Raw genomic sequence first — 20476 nt, 5'->3', positions numbered from 1 at the left:
GCTGAATGGCCGCATTCAACTTTCAGAGCACTGACCAATAACTTTTCTTCCCTCTTTCACGCGTCAAACAGGCGCACCCACTGTGTAACCCCCTAACACTCTGCTCCGCGTTTAGTCTGGATGGAAAGAGTGGATGCAGACTAGTGGGAAGTTCAGAACAAGGCCCAGCATAACGGAGCTAAAAGGCTAAGACAGCGGGAGCTGTGACATTATCACCCGGGAGGAGCTGGTGTTTAGACCCAAACGCGGAGGGCTGCGCTCTTTGGTAAGCGATCCACCTTTAAATTCTAAAGGAAAAAACAAAACAAAAACCAAGTCTATGTTTCTTTTCTTTCCAGTGTGCCAATAGTGTGTATGTGGCACTAATTTTGTTAGAGACTGACGCTTCGTATTTGCAGGCTGGTTATTTTGTCCAGCTCATAAGTCGTAACGGTTTACTGGGATCGGTATTGAGATGAAGCAGGTTGGAGCTGTTTTGCAATCTGCTTTCAGTACTTTACTTAATCTTAATTCATACTGACCGCTCATTATTCTACTGTATTCTTAACTGAAATTAGTTTAGCATTGTTTGGTCTTCTAATTATGAAGGGTTGTACTTTTCTTCTTCTTAATGCAACTGATTTTACGCACAGCACTTTGCCCATATAATCACGGTCTTATTTTTTTTTAAAAATATATTTCTTTTTAAATCAGTTACTCTAATACTTTCAATAAATTTACTAAAGGGCTACATCGAATACTCATATTTTTTCTAGTCCCAAAAAAGAAAAAATATGAGTATTTGCCTGTGCTTACTGATTCAGGGTTAATTTGCTGCCTTATTCTGACCTTGGTGATAATGCTAAGTAGCTTATATGTGCATGTCCCTGATAAAGTTGAAACATGGAATCATGAATTGTTCCCGAAACAGTGTATGTCAAACAGTATTGTTGCATTTTGTTTACAGTGAGTTACAAAGGATTCTTTCTGCCTGACGGGTGAAGCGTCTCACTGTCCAGTTGTTGATTTAAATGATGTTGACATAATGTTCCATGCTTTCTCATGACACACCCAGATCTAACTTCAACATAGGAACTAATTGACCGGAAAGGAGAGACAAGGCAGATATCTGGTTCTTCTATGATAACTTCCTGGCAAAGTCACAAAGAATTTGAGGTGAGAACATGTGTTGAAAGCTGAATGCTTTGCTTGCAGGTCAACTTACAGGAATTCATCCCATTATGATTTTTTTTCCCTCACAGATATATTCAGCAGACAAAGTTCCAGCCGTGCCATCCCTGCAGCCATGAATGATTCCACTGATGACTATAACTACACGTACAGTTACGACCTAGATTATGGTGACATTGACGATATTAGGGTTGAGCACAGTCAGACAGAACCTATGCACATTTTCTCTGTAGTTATCTACATAATCTCTTTCATGCTTGGTGTGATCGGCAATGGAGCTGTTATTTGGGTGATGGCATTTAAATGCAAAAAGAGAGTCAACAGCGTGTGGTTGCTCAATCTTGCCATAGCCGATTTTGTATTTGTGCTCTTCCTGCCGTTCTTCATTGATTACATTATGCGGGACTTCCACTGGGAGTTCGGTGTGGCTATGTGTAAGATTAACTCCTTTGTGTCTGTGATGAACATGTATGCCAGTGTGCTGTTTCTCACAGTGCTCAGTATAGATAGATACATTTCTGTCGTCCATCTTAACTGGTGTCAGAAGTATCGCACCGTAAACCGAGCTTGGTTCGCATGTGGTTGTATTTGGGGGCTAGCCGCCATCTTGAGCAGTCCCGCTCTAATCTTTCGTGACACGATGACCTTGGGCGACAAGGTGGTGTGCTTCAACAACTTCCACACACACGACCCTCATATAGCAGCCATGAGACACATCACGATAGTGATTATCCGCACCACTGTGGGCTTTCTTTTACCGCTGACTGCTATAAGCGTGACGGGTATACTTCTGATAGTGAAAATGAAACAATCTGGGAGTTCGGTTCAGTTGTCTAGCTTCTCCAAAACAGTCACTGCAGTAATCCTCGCCTTCTTTTTGTGCTGGATACCTTTTCATACTTTCAGCCTGATGGAGTTAACCATACATTCCTCACCTTACTTACACAATTTACTGAAAACTGGCTTTCCTCTCGCCACGAGCTTGGGCTTTTTTAACAGTTGTGTAAATCCCCTGCTGTACATGTTCCTGACTAAAAAAGTGCGCAATATCATCAAGCAAGCCTGTCTGGACATAACCAAGAATTCACTTAGAGAGTTCAGCCAGTCGATCTCTGTCACTGAGATCGAATCTGTGGCAGGAGTTTATGAGAATGGTGTTCACGGTGAGCACGTGGCATCATCAACAATCTGATTGTTACTATCCCCAGACTTGTGAAGCTCTCCATTTAAAAAAAGAAGAAGTGGTTAAGTATTACTTTAGCATAAATGTAGAGGGTTATTAGAGTTGTTAAGATTTTTCCTATGTTTTATTTGGGCAGAGTCACGCCAACTTCAACTGACAATTACTCTTCATGGATAATGGAAAATGGAACATAAACACAGATTCAATATCTTTCCATCTACTTTGCATAAACCTAGTTATCTGCAGAGAAACTGGCTAGATGAAATCAAAACCATTAAGCTGATCAACAGAAAATCTATCTGCAATTATTTTAGTTTCTAATCATTCAAATAAATTGCAAAACAAACACACCAGGAAGTCCCTGCTTGAAGATTTTAATGGTCATGCACGAGTTACCGACTGGTAAAACGTCTGCTTGATGGTTGGACTGCTCCTTACAATAATCAAGTAATTTCAACATGCCTCCTTGGCCAGTGGAAAACGGTGATGGATGACTGCTATTAATATTTTACAACATAAATCATGAAATATTAGACCTTGCAACTATGACTACACATATTTATGTGACATTTAGCCACTTTGTCTGTATTTCAAACTTTTCAATCAAGCCATCTTGTAAGTACTGCTTTGGTTCTTATGGATGACAAAAATAGTCCTTTTTGACTGTAGTCTCCTTTGCAACATAGCATTATTTTTGGTTTTATATTGCCATATGAGCTGCTAGAATAATGTATTAATGTATCTTACGGATGTTTATGCTGGTTAAAAACTGTATGAACATGTTTATTCTAATATATTTTAAAGATATATATCTTAATAAATCTGTTCTTCTGAACCTGACTGTGCTTTAGTGTCTTATTTTATGTGATTTGATAAGAACTAAGAGAAGAATTTGATGTTTTATGTAGACTCAGACAAGATTTCCTGCAGTCCTACATAGTTTGCACGCCATCAACAAAGGTCCAGACATGCATTCACTATTCATTTCCCCGAGGGTCTGCTTACAAATTCAGCCATTCCTGTTTTTTCTTCTTTCTTTTTTTTTCCATTTAGGGTGAACCCTGATTTGTAAGTATTACATCACTGTCACCACCCTGACTGGAAGGATGCTGTTTTATATCTGTGGGAATATATGGACAGGAAGCTAACAATTCTTTCAATCTTTTCCAATCGATTTCACTTCAATTGCAGACGACCTTTGACCCCACAGATACTTTCTTTTCTCTACATAAATGTGCTTATCCAGGTGTATGTATAATACTGAGACTAGACTTTAGGGGTTGGTTAGGGAGGGAAAAAAGACTGTTATTGTCACTGAGCCACATCAGAGACAAACAGCTGTAGATAAGATGGATATCTGCTAAGGAGAGGTTTACATCACTTCGTACTGTTGTTGAATTTTTATACTATTATCTCAGACACTGTTTAGTGGCCCTGCTGTTTGGATTACAGGATTACTTAATCCGTGACGCAGCAGAATGGACGGTGCGCAATCTGCGGCGCAGGCGGTCTCCTGAGGACAGACATAGACAAGGTAAGTAACCGGTCACAACAAACAATTTTTAAAAAATGATTCATTAGCATTGAATACAGTGACATTATTAGCTTGCAGGGCTTTAGTTTGCGGTTGTTACGTTTACGTGTTTGTAGCGGACCGCGTGACGTCTGATTGAATGCAACAATCAGCTGCACATTAATTTAATTTAACGTCACAAAAATGTTAAAATAACGCCTCGCGCGGCATCACTGTCTAATAATACGAGGCTAAGTTTCACGAGCTAACACCGTTATTATTGTTAGCCTGGGAGACATTTAGCCAGCGCAACGTTAACTGTAATTAGTGCCGCATTTCGAAACATTTCCAACATTTTCTGGGCTTCCGGAATATTAAGCGTTGTAATTTAGTCTCTATTCTTGTTGTTTTCAAATGTGACGCACCAGCTAGCTAGCTTACTTCTGTTTTTGTTTTGGAAGCTGCATGAGTGCTAATTTAGCAGCGGTTTATAGGTCAGACATCCGCATTACACATCTAAAAGCGTTGCGGTAACCTGTGAAGCCTTTCAGTGGAGCTAACAGTACACCTTACACCTGATGTCGTGATTCTGCCTCTCCTCCAGCATGTTGCGTTTGCCTGTTGCGACCCGCAGTCTCTTTCCAGCAGCTATTAGCAAAGGAGGCACGGCTGTGACTCACAATGGTAACATTTTTTTTTAAATTCTTTTATTTTTTATGAGGTTTAAGGACATCATTGTATTTGTATCGCTTCATAGTTAAACTATTTGTCAGTCATCTCAAAGAACTAAATGTTTTAATGCTTGCCACCCTTGTTACTTTCGCCATTAATGGATTATAGGCTGGATTATAGAGCTCCCAGGTACCACATTTGGTGCCGGGCTGTTGTTGGCACAGTTTAACCAAAGACTGTCATAATGAATTTGTTGTAGCACGAAATGATACATATATTAAATGATGCAATGTGTATATTATGGGAATTGGGAATAATGTATTATATGGGAATATTGTGCAGTAAAATGTTCTGTGTGTGCCCGAAGTTCGCCCTGCATCCACTGCAACAGCAGCAGCAGCCAGTAACCTCCTGGAGGTGTTTGTGGATGGGAAGCCTGTTATGGTGGAGCCAGGAACAACTGTGTTGCAGGTAATGGCTAAACTTTAAGATATGCAATGCCGTGAAAACGTATTGCATATTTTTCACACTTACATGTTTCATATTGTCCAACAATTTTTAATAGACAAAGGTAACCTGAGTAAATAGAAAATGCAGTGTTTAATTGTCACTCACATTTATCAAGCTGTTAATTCATAAATTAACTGTAATTAACCACATGTTTTGGAAAACTGAGCTCAGTTTCTTTAGCCACACCCAGGCCTGATGACTGTAAGACTTGTTTAGTCAAAGAATCACTTAAATAGACAAAGTACAGCAGGCTTAAGGATCTCAAAATGCAACACATCATACTACATCTCAATAAACAGCTGAGAAACAAAATTAGGTTCTAGGTTCTAGGTTCTTTATTATTTGTCACATGCATAGTTATACAAGTATAACACACAGTGAAATGTAGCCTGACACGCTCCTCGACATGTGCAAAAATTGGGGGGGGTGTAGAGGAAGAACATTATATATATATATATATATATATATATATATATATATATATATATATATATATATATATATATATATATATATATATATATATATATATTAGTATATACACTGGGTGAATGTGCAGTAGTAGCAGCAAGCAGGTGAATTCTGTACATTAATATGAATAGATATCTGACTAACAATTACTGACATCAATCAGTCTGGAAAGTGTTACAAAGCCTTTCCCTCATATTACGTTTGCCAAAAAAATATCTTGATGATCCCCAAGATCATGCATCCTATTACATCTGCTGTAAAAATAATAGCACTTTTTAAAAAAAAGAACATCACACTGGCATTTAGACATGGTAGTGGTAGTGTCCTGGTTTGGGGCTGCTTTGCTGTTTCACAATCTGGACGACTTGCTGTCATTGATGGAAGCATGAATTCTGCTCTCTACCAGAACATCTTGAGGAGAATGTCCAGTCATCACATTGTACTCTGAGGTTCATGCACACTTGGGTTATACAACAGGACAAACCTTCAATCCACTGTTGTGTGGCTGAAAAACAGAACAAAATGAAGTTTTTGAAGTGGCCAAGTCAAAAGTCTTGCTTTAAATCTGATAGAAATGCTTTGGCATGGTTTCCCTCCAACGTGGCTGAATAAAAACAATTCCGCTAAGAAGAGTGGGCCAAAATTCCTCCACAGTGATGTGAGAGACTCATTGCTAGTTATTACAAATGCTTGCTGCGAAAGGTGACGTAACCGATAGAGAGCTTTTGCCCCTTGATAAATGAAATGATCAACTGGAGAATACATTTTCTTTTTACTCGGGTCATCTTTGTCTAATATTAAAATTTGAAACATACAAGTGTGACAAATATGCAAAAAAATCAGGAAAGTGGCAGATACTTTTTCACAGCACTGTACGAGTATTCAGTATAACCCTGCAGTTGTTTTCTGTCACAGGCATGTGAGAAGGCAGGCATGCAGATTCCCCGCTTCTGCTACCACGAGCGCTTGTCAGTTGCTGGAAACTGCCGCATGTGTCTTGTGGAGATAGAAAAAGTTCCTAAGGTACTTTTTTTTTTATGATTCCTGTGTGCTACGTTTCAACTCTAGAAAGCCACAAATGTCTCTTTGTGTTTTGTTTCTCTGCCCAGTCTTGCAGAGATAAAAGTATGCCTACTTTAATTATCATGTCATCTTTTTTCATTTATTATCTAGCCGGTGGCAGCTTGTGCTATGCCTGTCATAAAAGGCTGGAACATTTTAACCAATTCTGACAAGACACGGAGGGCCAGGTACCTTCAACCTGTTAATTAAACGTCACTTATCTGTTTTGTAAAGTTTACGGTGAAATTTGGTCACTTTTATTTGTTGTTCTTTAACTTGGTTTGTTGGGATTCTCCCACATGAAAGTAATCTTTTATTAAAAATTTCACAGAGAGGGGGTGATGGAGTTCCTACTGGCTAACCACCCATTAGATTGTCCTATTTGTGATCAAGGAGGTGAATGTGACCTACAGGTAAATTATAGATGATCACCACCACTCTAGATCTGCTCATTATAGTCTTTATTATGTGTAAAACAGATATTATGGGGTTTTGAATTTAGAAATTATTGATTAATTACTAAAACTGAGTGAAATCTCGTGTAAAGGATCAGTCCATGCAGTTTGGCAGCGACAGAAGCCGCTTCACAGAGGGCAAAAGAGCCGTGGAAGATAAAAACATTGGCCCCCTCATCAAAACTATTATGACTCGCTGTATTCAGTGCACTCGTTGTGTGCGGTGAGTCATGCTTTAATATTTAAACAAGTCGAGTTGCCGTGTTCATGTGAAATATTAAAATGCATATATTCTTTTCCTCTTTTAGCTTTGCCAGTGAGATTGCAGGCGTGGAAGAGCTGGGCACCACTGGCAGAGGCAACGATCTGCAGATTGGGACTTACGTGGAAAAGATGTTCATGTCGGAATTATCTGGGAATATTATTGATATATGCCCAGTGGGAGCCCTGACCTCTAAACCGTATGCTTTCACTGCCCGCCCATGGGAGACCAGGTTTTTAGATTATGCTCTACATCTTGTGTAGCTATTTAGGGTTTCAACTAATTATTTTGAGACTTATGTATTCTCTCTTTTTTTGTTGTTGTTGGTTGTTTTTGGTTTTTTTGCAGGAAGACTGAATCGATTGACGTACTTGATGCTGTGGGTAGTAACATCGTGGTGAGCACTCGCGGCGGCGAGGTGATGAGGATTCTGCCTCGCCTTCATGAAGATATTAACGAGGAATGGATCTCAGACAAAACCAGGTTCATTTCACATCACCCAAACTTTGCATCATAGACATAGACTTGTGCTTGGTGTTTACATTATTGCTGAACTGCTTTTTGCTCGAACTTGGCAGGTTTGCTTATGATGGGCTTAAGAGACAGAGGCTTACTCAGCCAATGGTGAAAAATGAGTCTGGGCAGTTGGTTCCCACATCCTGGGAAGACGCGCTGACTCGAGTTGCTGGAGCAGTACGAAATTCTTAATTGAATTACAGTAACTAAGCTCATCAAAACATTGGATAGCAATTTAAAACACTGATTCAGAATACCTGAATACCAACCGTTTTTGTTTGACAGTTGCAAGGAGTTGAAGGAAAGGACATTGCTGCCATTGCTGGAGGTTTGGTCGATGCGGAGGCTCTCATTTCCCTGAAAGACTTGCTGAACCATTTGAATAGTGACAACCTGTGCACTGAGGAGACGTTTCCCATGGCTGGAGCAGGGTAAAAAGAATACCAGAAATGAAAATTGAAGCCATTGATGCACACACGTCCAACTCTTTTACTAACTGACTTTTCTAGATCTGACCTGCGTTCAAACTATCTTCTGAACACTGGAATTGCCGGGATTGAAGAAGCTGACCTGCTACTTTTAGTTGGAACTAACCCACGGTATGAGGCTCCATTGTTTAATGCACGGGTCAGAAAGGGGTAAGTAAATCATGGCTGTTTAACAATGGAAACTGTAAATCTGACAACATAAGTCTGTTCTTCTGTGTAAACATTGGTGTCTCTGCTATAGCTGGCTGCACAATGAGTTACATGTGGCTCTGGTGGGAAAGGAGGTGGACCTTAGTTACACATATGAGCATCTTGGTGAATCAGCCAAGATCCTTGAAGAAATTGCTTCAGGAACTCACCCATTCTTCCAGGTAACACTGACCTTTCTTTTCTTTGAATGTCATCAATCAACTTGAATGTCTCTCACTAATTTTGTGTGTTTTATTCTCTGTTGCAGGTCATGGCCAAAGCAAAGCATCCTGCTGTTGTAGTTGGCAGCGGTTGCCTGCAGAGAGAGGATGGGGCTGCGATAATGGCTGCTGTGTCAACCATTGCTCACAATGCTCGCGTCAGCAGTGGAGTGGAGGAAACTTGGAAGGTTCTCAATGTGCTTCACAGGTCAAATGCTTGTAAAAATTATTAGTAAAGTTTTTAATAACAATACCATGTTGAAAAGGAATTTTTACTGTAGTGAGTGTAACCTTTGTCCTCATCTTATCAGGATTGCCAGTCAAGTAGCTGCACTTGATCTGGGGTACAAGCCAGGAGTGGATGCTATCAGGAAGAACCCACCCAAAGTTCTGTTCCTACTTGGAGCTGATGCTGGCTCCATCACTCGCCAAGATCTCCCTAAGAATAGCTTGATAATTTATCAAGGTCAGCTTTTTGCAAAACCTTAAAATTCCGGGTCACTGTGGAGTCATGCAAACACCGGCACAGAAAAGCAAAAATTGAACCCATGACCTTTTCTCACTGTGTAGGTGTTTTTCTCACGACATAATCTGCCATGTTCCCACAGTTCAAAGGCATGCATATCAGGTTACTCTGTGATTTAAAGTTTGCCCTTGCTGTCAATGTAAGAGTAAATGGTTGTGGGTTTTTCTGTGTTAGTCTTGTGATAGACTGGCAAACTCTCCAGGGTGCACCTTGCCTCTCGCACCATGGCAGCTGGGATAAGCGCCAGCCCCACCACAACTCTGGATTGGATAAGGGTTAAGAAAATAGGTGGATGTATGAATAAAGAAAAAGTTTTTCTTTATTTACAGGTGTGACAGAAAACTAAATTATTTAAAGACATTTAAATGGCTTAAGTGCCCAAATGGTATCTCTACAACATCCTTCACTCTTTATCTACCCCTCATATTTTTCATATGTTGCTAGAAAAATGGGAATTGGGTGCAAAAATGCATGGATATGCAGTATTTAAGGGAAACAATATGACCAACTTTATTCTTCCACACAGCCTGAACTCTCTTAGGCAAGCTTTCTTGTAATTTCTTCAGGTATAGTTCAGGAATCGTTCTCCAGGCTTCTTGAAGGATAATTCAAACCTCTTTTTTTGGCTGTCGGCTGTAATTTGACATACCTTTGCCTCTTCTTCCAGTTTCCCTTCCTTAAAAATGACAGTCAGCCTTCCACAGAGACCATTTCTGGTGAGGCTTGAATCAGAAGGCCTGGAGAACTGTTGCTCAATTCCACGTTAAAAATGACAAGAAAGTCTGTTTAACTAGAAGCAGTTCAAGACTTGCACAATCAAATGAGGGCACGTTTGGAAAAATAGTGGTAACCATTCCCTTAGGGACTTGAAGAATACATGTTGAGGAACAATAAGTTTGTTTTTACTTAATTCCAGTTTTCTGTTTCGTAATGCCCAGGTCACCATGGCGATGTCAGTGCACCAATGGCTGATATCATCCTTCCCGGAGCTGCATACACTGAGAAATGTGGCACGTATGTGAACACTGAAGGTCGTGCCCAGCAGACCAAGGTGGCAGTGACTCCTCCAGGCGCAGCCAGAGAGGACTGGAAGATCATCAGAGTCTTATCTGAGGTGAACCAGAGCACAGCATAAACATGCGAGGCTCAGGGAAATAAAATGTGACTAAATGCTCTGTGTTGTTTTCATACGCTTTTAAGCTTGCTGGAGTGACTCTGCCGTATGACACTCTGGATGAAGTGCGTGATAGGCTGGCAGAGGTTTCCCCAAATCTCGTGCGATATGATGACGTAGAGGAGGCCAACTATTTTAAGCAGGCTAATGAGCTATCTAAGGTCAGCTGTTATCTTCTTCTAGCATTTCTATTTTTAGGTGATCATAGAGGGGGAGGAAATGTAAAGCTGGATTTAAATGTTGGTTTGTACAGTTAATTTATCTCTGTTTATGTCACACTGTTCTGCATGATATCTGGCTTATCTATTGCAGGCAGTGAACCAGACTCTCCTTACTGAACCTTTAGTTCCTCCACAGCTTACTGTGAAGGACTTTTATATGACAGGTGGGTCACGAGTAATCCAGTTGAGCAGTGCATGTCTTTTTTTCTTTTCTTTTTTTTCCCTCTGGCTAATGCAGGTCTAATCTTGTTTTCATTCCAAAGTGCTCTAAGTGTATCAAGTACATCAGTTAATTAGAACAATGTTTGTTTTCTTTTCATAGAGAGAAAATAATGTAGTAATACTAATGCCTGTCTTTCAAAGCATAAGGAGGGACATTTAGGCACTGTGTTCCTGCTGAAGTGATCAGTGAAGTTACAAGAATTTGATAAATACAAATAGATATTAGATAAAGCCAAACATTTCCTCATAACAGTGTTATTAATCCCAGATAAATGGAAAATATAAAGTTGAGCGAAAAGCTACTGTATTTGTTGCTGTGCTAATATAGAGAGGATTTTAATCTGCAGTTAAAGATGGCAAAACTACTGAATGTATAGCCTAGGAAATGTAAACAGATTAAAAAAAAAATTATGGTTGTGTTTTCATGTAACATACATTCAAAATCAATGATGTATATTGAATATAGTGATTTGGTTTTATTAAGTTATTCATGTTGATACAGGAATATCCTTGAAATGTCCCTTTTTTTATAGTTTTGAATTAGTGACATTATCCTAGATTGAAATAAATACTCATTTTATTATTATCATTATTATTATTATTACGTATATGGTTAGAGGAAACGGAACCCTGCTGACAATTTTGATTTTTTTCAGAGCATTGCAATCGGGCTGTTGTTAATTTGCAAAAGGCATAAGGAGGAATTAAAATCAGCAATTTACATTACTTTTCATTGCAGATAGAACATCTAAAGTAAATAAATAAATAACAATAGCCAATTTAACCAAATAAATAAATCAGTAGTAATGAGGAGCTGCTAGTAACTCTGTGTGTGTGTGTGTGCGCAGTGATTTTATTGTTTGAAAAAAATTATAAATGTACTTTCTGTAATGTATAGTTACCATTACAAGCTGTCTGCTTATAGCCAAGTTTATACAAAAGTAATTTGAGGGTACATTTAAGAATTCAATCTTTACCCACAGATCCAATAAGCAGAGCCTCCCAAACCATGGCGAAGTGTGTGAAAGCCGTCACAGAGGGGGCACAAGCTGTGGATGAACCAGCCATATGCTAAAGCACAAATGGATAGCCATCCAGTTCCTAGACGATACGCACAACTCCTTTATTTGCACTTTCCTAGAAATGTATTTGCACTTGTTTTGACTTGGATATTCTACTATAGAGTAAGTTTCATAATGTGAGCAAACATACCTGCAGAAATGTGTCTTAAGTGATGTAGGCTGAGTGAAAATGTCATCTTAGATCTGCCAAGTATTCAAAGATGCACACCTCACAGTTTGTTTTTTTTCCCTTCATCAGTGCTCACATTTTTGTAGGTGTGACCAAAGATTAAAAAATCTTTGTTTGTCTTTCTGTAAAACTGACAATATATTTTCCTAGACATATTTAAAATAAATAGTATTTAAAAAGTGTAGCTCTTTGTAAATGTGATATATATTAATAAACCAATCACCTTTAGCAAGTCTAACCCTCCATTCAAGATTGTGCCATTTTGTTTAAAAGAAAAAAAAAATGTGTTGATGCAGTAAATTCCACTTTTCCTGTGTGAAATGACTTCCACCTGAACTTTTCTATTCACCGGCTGTGGTATTTTTATTGGCACGTGGTCCATCATTACTGAACAAGCCGGCAACACTGTGGCAGCAGAGCTGATAACTCATTCATATGGAGGATGATAGTCGTGGTCCAGGTGGATTTCACTAACAATTTGCTGGACACCCCTGATTTAGTCTGCTTCCACGCAGTGGTTTTAAAAGGGGGGCAAGTACACGGCACTGCCCTTCGCACAAAGTGTTTCATAAAGAAATTAACGTGATAGTTGTGCACTGAAGGAGCTTTTAATAAAGTTGAATTTCCAATATGGTAGGAGAGGTTGTTGTTGTTGAGCGGACTGTTGTCATGTCCCCGCAGTGCCTGTAGTGGTGCTGTGAGGAGTCCGCTGTGGATCCAACAAAAATCCACAGCAGCCTACCTACTGCTTGTAATTTGCTCTGGATAGCCTGTATTTATATGCGTCCTTATTTCAAGATCAACCGAGCTCGGTGAAGATCGCCGTTACTAACCGATCTCCAATATCGATGCGCAAATAGCCTAGCTGATTCTAATAGACATTTCGGCCGTCTATCTGGAGCGAATACCATACAGAGCCCATACCAATTCAAGGTAAGCGAAATCGTATACAGCCCCGGCCTCGATTTCTAAGTGTACCGTTCTGCGCGGGCTTCAGTCGGCCAGTGGTTTTAATAGAGGCCGCTGTCCGATCGAAGCTAAAAGGCCTCTTATTCGTGACATATTTCATGTAAAAGCTTGTGATGTACCGAAATGAGTTGGTGCCTAAAGCAGATGTGGAAATTAAGGAGATGTTTACATTTTTAAGCGATGTGGCCTGCTAATTTCACATTATGTAAGGGTGATTGTTATAATTCATATCGATTGTTATGGAGGCCTTCGGGGACAGGCCATACGCCTCGTATGTATACCCTTTGTTTGAAAGTATTTGACCATAAATGTTTCATGTTTATAAAATGTAAAATCTCATTACTAGGTGAGATTATTTATTAATAGTGTATTATATTTTTAACCTTTTTCTAAATAAATTAAACTGCAAATAAACCTTTATAGTATTGCTATTTGCTTATGTTTCCGTTTCCTGGTTAGCTACCGCCTACTAATTTGTGTTTTTAGCTTTGTAAGCTAACAAGCGAATATGCCTTTCCGTATTTGGCCGTCTTGATACTATATATTTTGGATTCAAGATGGATAAAGTTATATTTTTTTTAATTAAGCCTGAGGTAGTTGTTGTACTTGGATATATTTACTCTGTCGTAGTATAAAGTTTCACAGCTGTCTATCGGCTCCAAGCTAATGTAGCAAGCTAGCTCCCCGGTAACTAACATTACTTTCTGTTTGCTGCCTGCCCGGTTCTCCTATACTAAAGTTGTTAATGTAACTTATGCTGACGTAAAGGACAGGTTTACAACATGTTAACGTGTGTTCAGTGAACACTTTAGCTGTAAGAGCTGTGCCACTATCAACACCAACTTAAAAACCCCTACAAAGTTTAAAGTAGTAGCTGAGCCATACGATAATTAAGCATGTCAAGGTATATGCTACGCGGTGTGTTTGTTATGAAGAGTTCAGTACACTGTTTTAAAAAGAGCAGTCTATTTTTTGTTGTCGAGTCAAAAAATAAAGTATTTTTATAGTGAGTATATTTTTTAGCCTGACCGTGCTAATGCACAGTCAGGTAAATGCTTTGGAGCTTTTGACATTGTCGGACAAACCCACTGTTTTACTTCCATTGTATTATCTCGTAATAAATGAACAGTGGAGTAAAATCAAGTACTTTGTGCCACCTGTTTCTCAATGAGAGAGCTTGAAGCCGAAAATTAAAGGGCCTAACAGGAATGTCCGGATGGAAATGGCTAACACTGTAATTTTCTCAACTATTTAAATTTGAGTTTATTAATCACAGCACACACTCATAGTAGTTTCATGATGAAGCAGATTATTTTTATTTGTTTCAATGTAACACTTAATAATTACTGCTAAAACAATGCAGCTTTTTTGTGATTGATTACCTAATATTAGGAAAGTATTACCTGTTGTGGAAGATGTTGCTTTTGCTCTGCCTCTTAATCCGGCATGTGAATGCATAGTTACCTCCTCACTGTGCTAGTGATGTAATTACTGGTTTGTTTTTTTTTCCTTTCCTTTATCCCATCAGCTGATGTTGTCAAGGACAAGAGTCACGTGATGTATGAAGGCAAACACATACACTTCTCAGAGATAGACAATAAGCCGTTGTGCTCGTACAGCCCAAAGCTCTGCAAACAGCGCAGACTCAATGGCTATGCTTTTTGTATCCGGCACGTTCTGGAGGATAAGACTGCTCCCTTCAAGCAATGCGAGTATGTGGCCAAGTACAACAGCCAGCGGTGTACCAACCCCATCCCCAAGTCTGAGGACCGCCGGTATGTATGATTGATTCTGCTTTGATTTACAGAGCCAATCAGTCATGGGTTTGCAGGGTGTACTGAGGATATGTTCCTGTTTTGCAGATACTGTAACAGCCACCTGCAGGTTCTCGGCTTTATCCCCAAAAAGGAGCGGAAAAAGAAACACGATGCTTTAGAGGAAATGCGCTCACGGGCTGCTCACCTGGAGTCAGTGGCTCTCAATATTACCGTGCCCTCTCTAGCTCTGAAAGCCCCAAATGGTCTAGATGAACTACCACCATCTCCCCCCTTAACACGCCTGTTACCCCTCCCTGACGGGGAAGGCCTGGACCCTTTTGCCTTTTATGAGGATGACACAGATGGCGAGGAGGTGGGCACTCCTCGGAAGAGTAACGCCATCAAGAAGAAAATACAGAGTCGCCTGGTGCTTAACCAGAAACTCTGCCATGACACAGACCTCTTCCAAACACCACCTGAGCACTTTAGTCCTTCCCCTGTCCCCCGCATCTACCCTTCCTCACCACTCAACAGTCATCTTCCACGGCAACAGCCAGGTCTTCTCCAGAAGCTCCAGCACTCCAACACGACTTCCTTCATCATCCCAGGACAGCAGCAGGGTTTATTATGCAATCCACCACCACCTCAGACGGTCAACTTTCTGCCTCCGGGGCTGCCTGTCAATGCAGCACCCAGTCCAGTGCAACATTCTGGGCCATCGCTCAGCAGGAAAATGCCTTTGACTGCTACTCACTTGCCTGCCGCTTGCAAGGACAGTGGCAGCAACAATCAGCGGCATGTGGTCGTCATGCGTCCCACTGCCTTCTCACCTTCTGCCAGCCGCCTTGCCAGGTTGCAACATTTGGTGCAGCTCTGTGCCAAGAGACAACAGGAGCATGGAGACCTCTTTCCTCATCTAGGTAATCAAACTTTTTATAGTTTATGAATTCATGTGGATTCTTATAATGACTGTGAAAGATTGTTTAAAGGTAGATATAAGTAGATAGATGAGCTGCCCTAACACGGTCTCTTCCAGGATTGGACTGGTCGGAGGACAGTGCAGATGATGATGATGAAGTAGAAGAAGACATGGCAGAGCGTTTTTCTCCTTTTCAGAGCTCATGGAGGCCGCAGAATGGGTTGGTACCTTAATCCTCAACCCCTGTTGTATAGCGTGTAACTTCTCATAATGATGATTGTCATTCGTTCCCCTTGTAGGCTGGAAGAGGATGACGGCTCCTCTCGGAGGACGCGACTGTTTAGGCTTTGCTCGTACCTCCAGGAGAAGTACAAGCACATGTGCAGACAGGAGAGGGTGCGTATCCGGCAGAAGAGATACCGCTATGCCTTCCGCAAAGCCTTGCTGCACGCTGCCAGTAAAAACCCCAGATGTGCAGGCCAGCTGATTCAGGAGTTGAGTGGTGCCTCTTGCAGCTCATCGAGGTATTCTCACAGCCATTGCTTTTGTTTAAGTCAAGCTATGTTTGACAGTATGGCTAGTAGGCCTTACCTCGGTTAAACCACTCATGAACCTTATTTATTTCAACTTTAAGAATGTAACTTTCAATGAACCCGACATAAAAAATGTTGGTTTGTCAGTGTTTGCTTATTCCTGGATGTGTTTGTGTCTGCAGTGTGGCTCCACCAACGCAGCAGAGCACAGACACGGGGACCTGCACTGGCAGCACAAAGGGCCAGCCCTGCCACAACAGAGCTCTGCCCTTCACTCGACACTGCTTTCAGCGTATCCTTTGCCCCGCCGCTCTTATGCACAGCTGGTCACTACATGTGGAAGCGCATTTGATAAATCTCAGTTGTACATGCTATTTTAAAATCACACACTGTGATATATATATAAAGTTTGCACCTGTGCTGGAGTATGTTGTTCACATGGTCTCTGTTGAGTGCATTGCGGGGGTTTTTTTTTTTTTTCCTTAACTGTTCTCTGTAGACATTCTGTTGAATCGTTCCCAGCAGCTCTTTGCAAGTTGCACAGCCAAATTTGCAGATGGTCAGCAGTGCTCCATCCCCGTGTTTGATATCACGCACCAGACACCCCTCTGCGAAGAGCATGCCAAAAAGATGGTGAGTTCAGTGTTTAAGGGTAAACACTGTTGGAATTGTGGGATCAATCAAAAACTTCCATTGCCGCAAAGATTGGGGGGGGTCTCAATCTGATTTGCTTTATCTGTTCTTTTCCTTCTGCACAGGATAACTTCCTGCGTGGGGACGGAAACCGACGGGTGCAGCACCAGCAGCAGCAACAGCGAAAGCCACGTAAAAAGACCAAACCACCGGCGCTCACCAAAAAGCATAAGAAGAAGAGGAGGAGAGGCCCGCGGAGGCCTCAAAAACCTATCCCTCCAGCGTTGCCGCAGGGGAACCTGGGAATGCCTTTAACGAGCCTAGCAATGCCCTCACAGGCCAGCATCAGGTGTGCCACAGCTGCGTCTCTCTGCTGCTGTTAGAAATTCAATGGTGTAGGATATTCAGAGTGAAAGACAAGCTCACATGTCACACATGTCTGGACAGCCTCTTCACTACAATAGCATGTTGAATTCTTTTCCTCTAACCTTTGTTGCAGGAGCCCTTCGACTCCAGATCTAAGTACAGATGAGCTTCCTGATGATATCACCAATGACATAGCAGACATTCCAAATGACCTTGAGCTAAACCAGGAAGATTTCTCAGACGTGTTACCCAGACTACCTGATGACCTGCAGGACTTTGACTTGTTTGAAGGTTGTCTTGCAGCTCATTTTTGTGCACAGCTGTTTATTTCATGTGTGTGATTCCTCATAGTCTGTGATTTTTATAACATTGCAAATGTTTGTGCAGGTAAAAACGGAGAGCTACTGCCCACCACAGAGGAGGCTGAAGAGTTGGTACGTGCACTGCAGGCTATGGGGTCCTACACAGACTCATTGGTGTGCCTAACCTCCATGGGAGACCTGGCCCCTACAGAAGGAGTGGACCACAGAGCCATGACCGTATTTCCTGGTCCAGTCCAACCAGGGGGCATGGGAGACCTGCTGAACAGCCGCATCCCTCCCGAGAACTTCACCAGCCTTGAGCTGGAGGACAATCTACTGCAGTCTACTGGAGATCACTTTCCCCCCTCACCTCCAACTCAGCCCGTTAACCAGAGCCAAGCGCCGTGCTCCAATCTGACCTCATCCTCTTCTACAGTGGCCCCCTCCACCACGTCCCTGCTCACTCAGACCTCCTTAACAGAGCGGACGTTTTCTAGGACGCACACATCCCACGTTCTCGCCAAGTCGGACGCGCCCACATCATCACCCCAAGGCAGCCACTACAGCAGCGAGCATGTGCCATCCCCATACAGTGACCACATATCTTCTCCCCACACCAGCTCTTTCCAGACAGACACCCCTCTTCTCCTGGAAGTCCCTCTGAGCGGGGTTCCAGGACCGCCCCGGTCCACTTGGAACAACCTCGCTCTCCCCCTCACGGACCCCACACAGTTTGGCAGTCTCATCGGATCAGAAAGTCATCTCATATCCACCTCCCTGTCCACTCCACCCGCCACCACCCACTCTGTGACGCTGCAGCCCATGGCTGCTCTCTCGGCGATGCCCCAGAGCGGCTTGACTGGCCTAACGACTCCTCCCGCCCCCTCGTCCTCGCTCCCATCTTCGTCACGCGATCTTTTGACCTCCGCACAGCCCAAGCAACAGCTCCCTCAGTTCAGCGCGGCCTTTGGCCATCAGTTGGCCTCCCACAGTGGCATCCCAAAAGACGTGCAGCCCAGCCACAGCTCCACGGCGCCCCCTGCTGGCTTCTCTATAGTTAGTGCCACCGCTGCAAGTGCCAACAGCGCCACGCCACCCTTCACGCAAAGTAAATGAGAGCAGGCGGCACGCAGCTACTGCACGACGGTCTGTGGAATCACAGTCACTTAAAATCCAGTTGACTGAGTCGTTAACCACCCCGTTCATCTGCTACATGTGTGCAATGTGGTAATAGTGCACTATTGATAATGAATTTGCACAGCTTCAGATTTTACTCTATTTTTGTTCGTTCCGTCTGTAGCCGGACGGTGTCTGAGATTTTAAGTCAGTGTGAGTCCACGTGTTCGATGCCTTGTGGTTTCGTCAGCAGGGTGGGATGGTGGGGTGGGGGGTTACAGTCAGATTTTGTGATGAAATAAACGGGTGAAAATTGGCAGAAGGACCTAAGCAGAGATTATGTGTCACAGTGCTCAGAATTCCTAGAAGCCTCAGTCAGTGGTCAGTTTAGTTTGCTTTGCCAGTTCAAGTCCTGTCTTAAAACGATCAGCTGCACCCTGCCTTGCTCAAACGGCCATTGCATTTTTTTCTTCTTTTTTGTTACCCACCTGTTTCATACACTGCTTCTGTCACCCTCTGAAGAACAAGAGATTTTTGTGATCCATTATGTTTCAAGCTATTTAACTGTCATCATGATATAGAATCTTACGGAGTCAATTTCACAGTCATATGAATTTACCAAAATACTTTTAAACAGCTGTTTTTATATTGTGTATAGTGTATATGTGCTCATTTATTGGTTTGCTCAGACGTCAAAAATCTCTGACCTCACCATTGGTTGTGGGACTCTTGAGTGGCCTAGTAGACACTTGAAGTTGAATAAATCTAGTATCTTAAAGCAATAAATACATGAACATAACTCTGGCATCGTGAGGTATTTCGCTGGTTTCATTACATGTAGCTTCACTCGATGAATCCAGGCTGGATCAGGAAGATATTTTGGCCTCTTTAACAGTTTCCCCGCAGAGCCTTTAGAGGCGAGCGATCAGGTCAGGCCAACTTCTCTCTGAGTGGATTTTTTTTAAGGCTGATTAAATTAGCTTCAGTGTTACAGCGACGATGGTAATGGCACAATCCAGGGACTTTTAAGTGTCTACTCTCAAAGGTGCTCTCTGGTCCACACGTACAATGGTATTTAGTGGCTTGCATGTCTCATATAACAAAAGTTCAGTTTCAGGGCTCGCACTAATACGACAGGCCAGGCTACCCGGAGGAGGCTTACGCAGTGAATTGGCGTTGGACATTTTTACCCATCAGCTAGATGTAACACAATTGGTGTATTTTGCACGTCTGAAGTAAAGCACTGTCTCTTTTACTCAGTTATAAAGCATTTTTTAAAGACCTATGATGAAAAGCTGGTGTCTGAAAAACAAAAAAAATAGCAAAAAAAAAAAGTGCTCTTCCACGCAAGAGCCTCCACCCCCACCCCGACAGCAGTACAACCACGGCTTTTGATAAGTAATATATTAGACATTTGAGAGATTATCAGACATTGTTGAGTATTAGGTATATAGAATAGCAGTCTCTATCTTGGGGTTTGTTGGTGAATTATTGAGTAGCAATGGATTGAAATTGTTCTTTGCAATGTGTTCAGTGGAACCTGTGTCTGTGTAGAATGAGTCTTGCTTTTAATGGCTATCAAAATGATTGTTAAGTCTTTGTTGGAGGGATCAATGTTTGTTTGTTTGTATGCTGTCTTTCTTTTTTTTTTTTCAATTCTGATGGAGAATATGTTTTATTTTTGATAGCTATTAAACTTCCAGGAAGAAGTCTTGAGATTGCATGGGGCTGCAACCCTTTGTGTGAGAGCGTAATAGTAGTAATAATAATAATAA

At 41.7% G+C, this 20476-nt stretch overlaps 3 protein-coding genes and 1 long non-coding RNA gene across 6 annotated transcripts; 3 read left to right on the top strand and 1 right to left on the bottom strand.

The window, feature by feature from the left end:
* On the top strand, positions 1-3189 carry cmklr2 (chemerin chemokine-like receptor 2). The gene is made up of 3 exons (XM_085383700.1): positions 1-265; positions 1055-1155; positions 1242-3189. Exon 3 carries the CDS (start codon positions 1286-1288, stop codon positions 2360-2362), a length of 1077 nt encoding a protein of 358 aa, XP_085239826.1. The 5' UTR covers positions 1-265; positions 1055-1155; positions 1242-1285; the 3' UTR covers positions 2363-3189.
* A 587-nt stretch (positions 3190-3776) lies between these two features.
* Positions 3777-12307, top strand: LOC146651100 (NADH-ubiquinone oxidoreductase 75 kDa subunit, mitochondrial-like). Of its 2 annotated transcripts, none has more exons than XM_085383699.1 (19): positions 3777-3887; positions 4471-4550; positions 4906-5009; positions 6435-6542; positions 6693-6769; positions 6913-6994; positions 7129-7259; positions 7345-7530; positions 7647-7781; positions 7877-7991; positions 8100-8245; positions 8324-8413; positions 8544-8673; positions 8760-8920; positions 9024-9178; positions 10177-10352; positions 10439-10573; positions 10725-10797; positions 11839-12307. In XM_085383699.1, exons 2-19 carry the CDS (start codon positions 4472-4474, stop codon positions 11928-11930), a joined length of 2175 nt encoding a protein of 724 aa, XP_085239825.1. In that variant the 5' UTR covers positions 3777-3887; position 4471; the 3' UTR covers positions 11931-12307. The 2 variants fall into 2 exon arrangements, with proteins under 2 accessions (XP_085239825.1, XP_085239824.1); XM_085383698.1 differs by having other exon boundaries at positions 8324-8452; positions 11839-12306.
* On the bottom strand, positions 5639-10227 carry LOC146651101 (uncharacterized). Its single transcript, XR_014907846.1, has 3 exons — positions 9888-10227; positions 8084-8235; positions 5639-6024 (listed from the first exon to the last, which is right to left on the bottom strand). It is a non-coding gene; the product is annotated as an uncharacterized LOC146651101 (long non-coding RNA).
* A 505-nt stretch (positions 12308-12812) lies between the features above and the next one.
* Positions 12813-20476, top strand: ino80da (INO80 complex subunit Da). Of its 2 annotated transcripts, none has more exons than XM_085383696.1 (10): positions 12813-13039; positions 14604-14850; positions 14938-15752; positions 15869-15971; positions 16051-16275; positions 16467-16576; positions 16784-16917; positions 17043-17266; positions 17417-17574; positions 17671-20476. In XM_085383696.1, exons 2-10 carry the CDS (start codon positions 14633-14635, stop codon positions 18699-18701), a joined length of 3018 nt encoding a protein of 1005 aa, XP_085239822.1. In that variant the 5' UTR covers positions 12813-13039; positions 14604-14632; the 3' UTR covers positions 18702-20476. The 2 variants fall into 2 exon arrangements, with proteins under 2 accessions (XP_085239822.1, XP_085239823.1); XM_085383697.1 differs by lacking the exon at positions 12813-13039 and adding an exon at positions 13063-13668.

Source organism: Rhamphochromis longiceps, linkage group LG16 (genome assembly GCF_057381845.1).
Source record: "Rhamphochromis longiceps isolate RC_006_pf linkage group LG16, R_longiceps_female_GT1.1, whole genome shotgun sequence".
Taxonomy (NCBI): Eukaryota; Metazoa; Chordata; class Actinopteri; order Cichliformes; family Cichlidae; genus Rhamphochromis; species Rhamphochromis longiceps.
The sequence above is the reverse complement of the archived record's forward strand: the minus strand, read 5'-3'. Positions and strand labels throughout refer to the sequence as shown.

Coding starts and splice junctions, on each gene's coding strand:
- cmklr2 (XM_085383700.1), top strand. CDS start 1,286: ATGAATGATTCCACTGATGACTATAACTACACGTACAGTTACGACCTA.
- LOC146651100 (XM_085383698.1), top strand. CDS start 4,472: ATGTTGCGTTTGCCTGTTGCGACCCGCAGTCTCTTTCCAGCAGCTATT. Junction 8,246..8,323: donor TTTCCCATGGCTGGAGCAGG/GTAAAAAGAATA, acceptor TGACTTTTCTAG/ATCTGACCTGCGTTCAAACT. Junction 10,574..10,724: donor AGGCTAATGAGCTATCTAAG/GTCAGCTGTTAT, acceptor TATCTATTGCAG/GCAGTGAACCAGACTCTCCT.
- ino80da (XM_085383696.1), top strand. CDS start 14,633: ATGTATGAAGGCAAACACATACACTTCTCAGAGATAGACAATAAGCCG. Junction 16,918..17,042: donor AAGAGCATGCCAAAAAGATG/GTGAGTTCAGTG, acceptor CCTTCTGCACAG/GATAACTTCCTGCGTGGGGA. Junction 17,267..17,416: donor CCCTCACAGGCCAGCATCAG/GTGTGCCACAGC, acceptor CCTTTGTTGCAG/GAGCCCTTCGACTCCAGATC.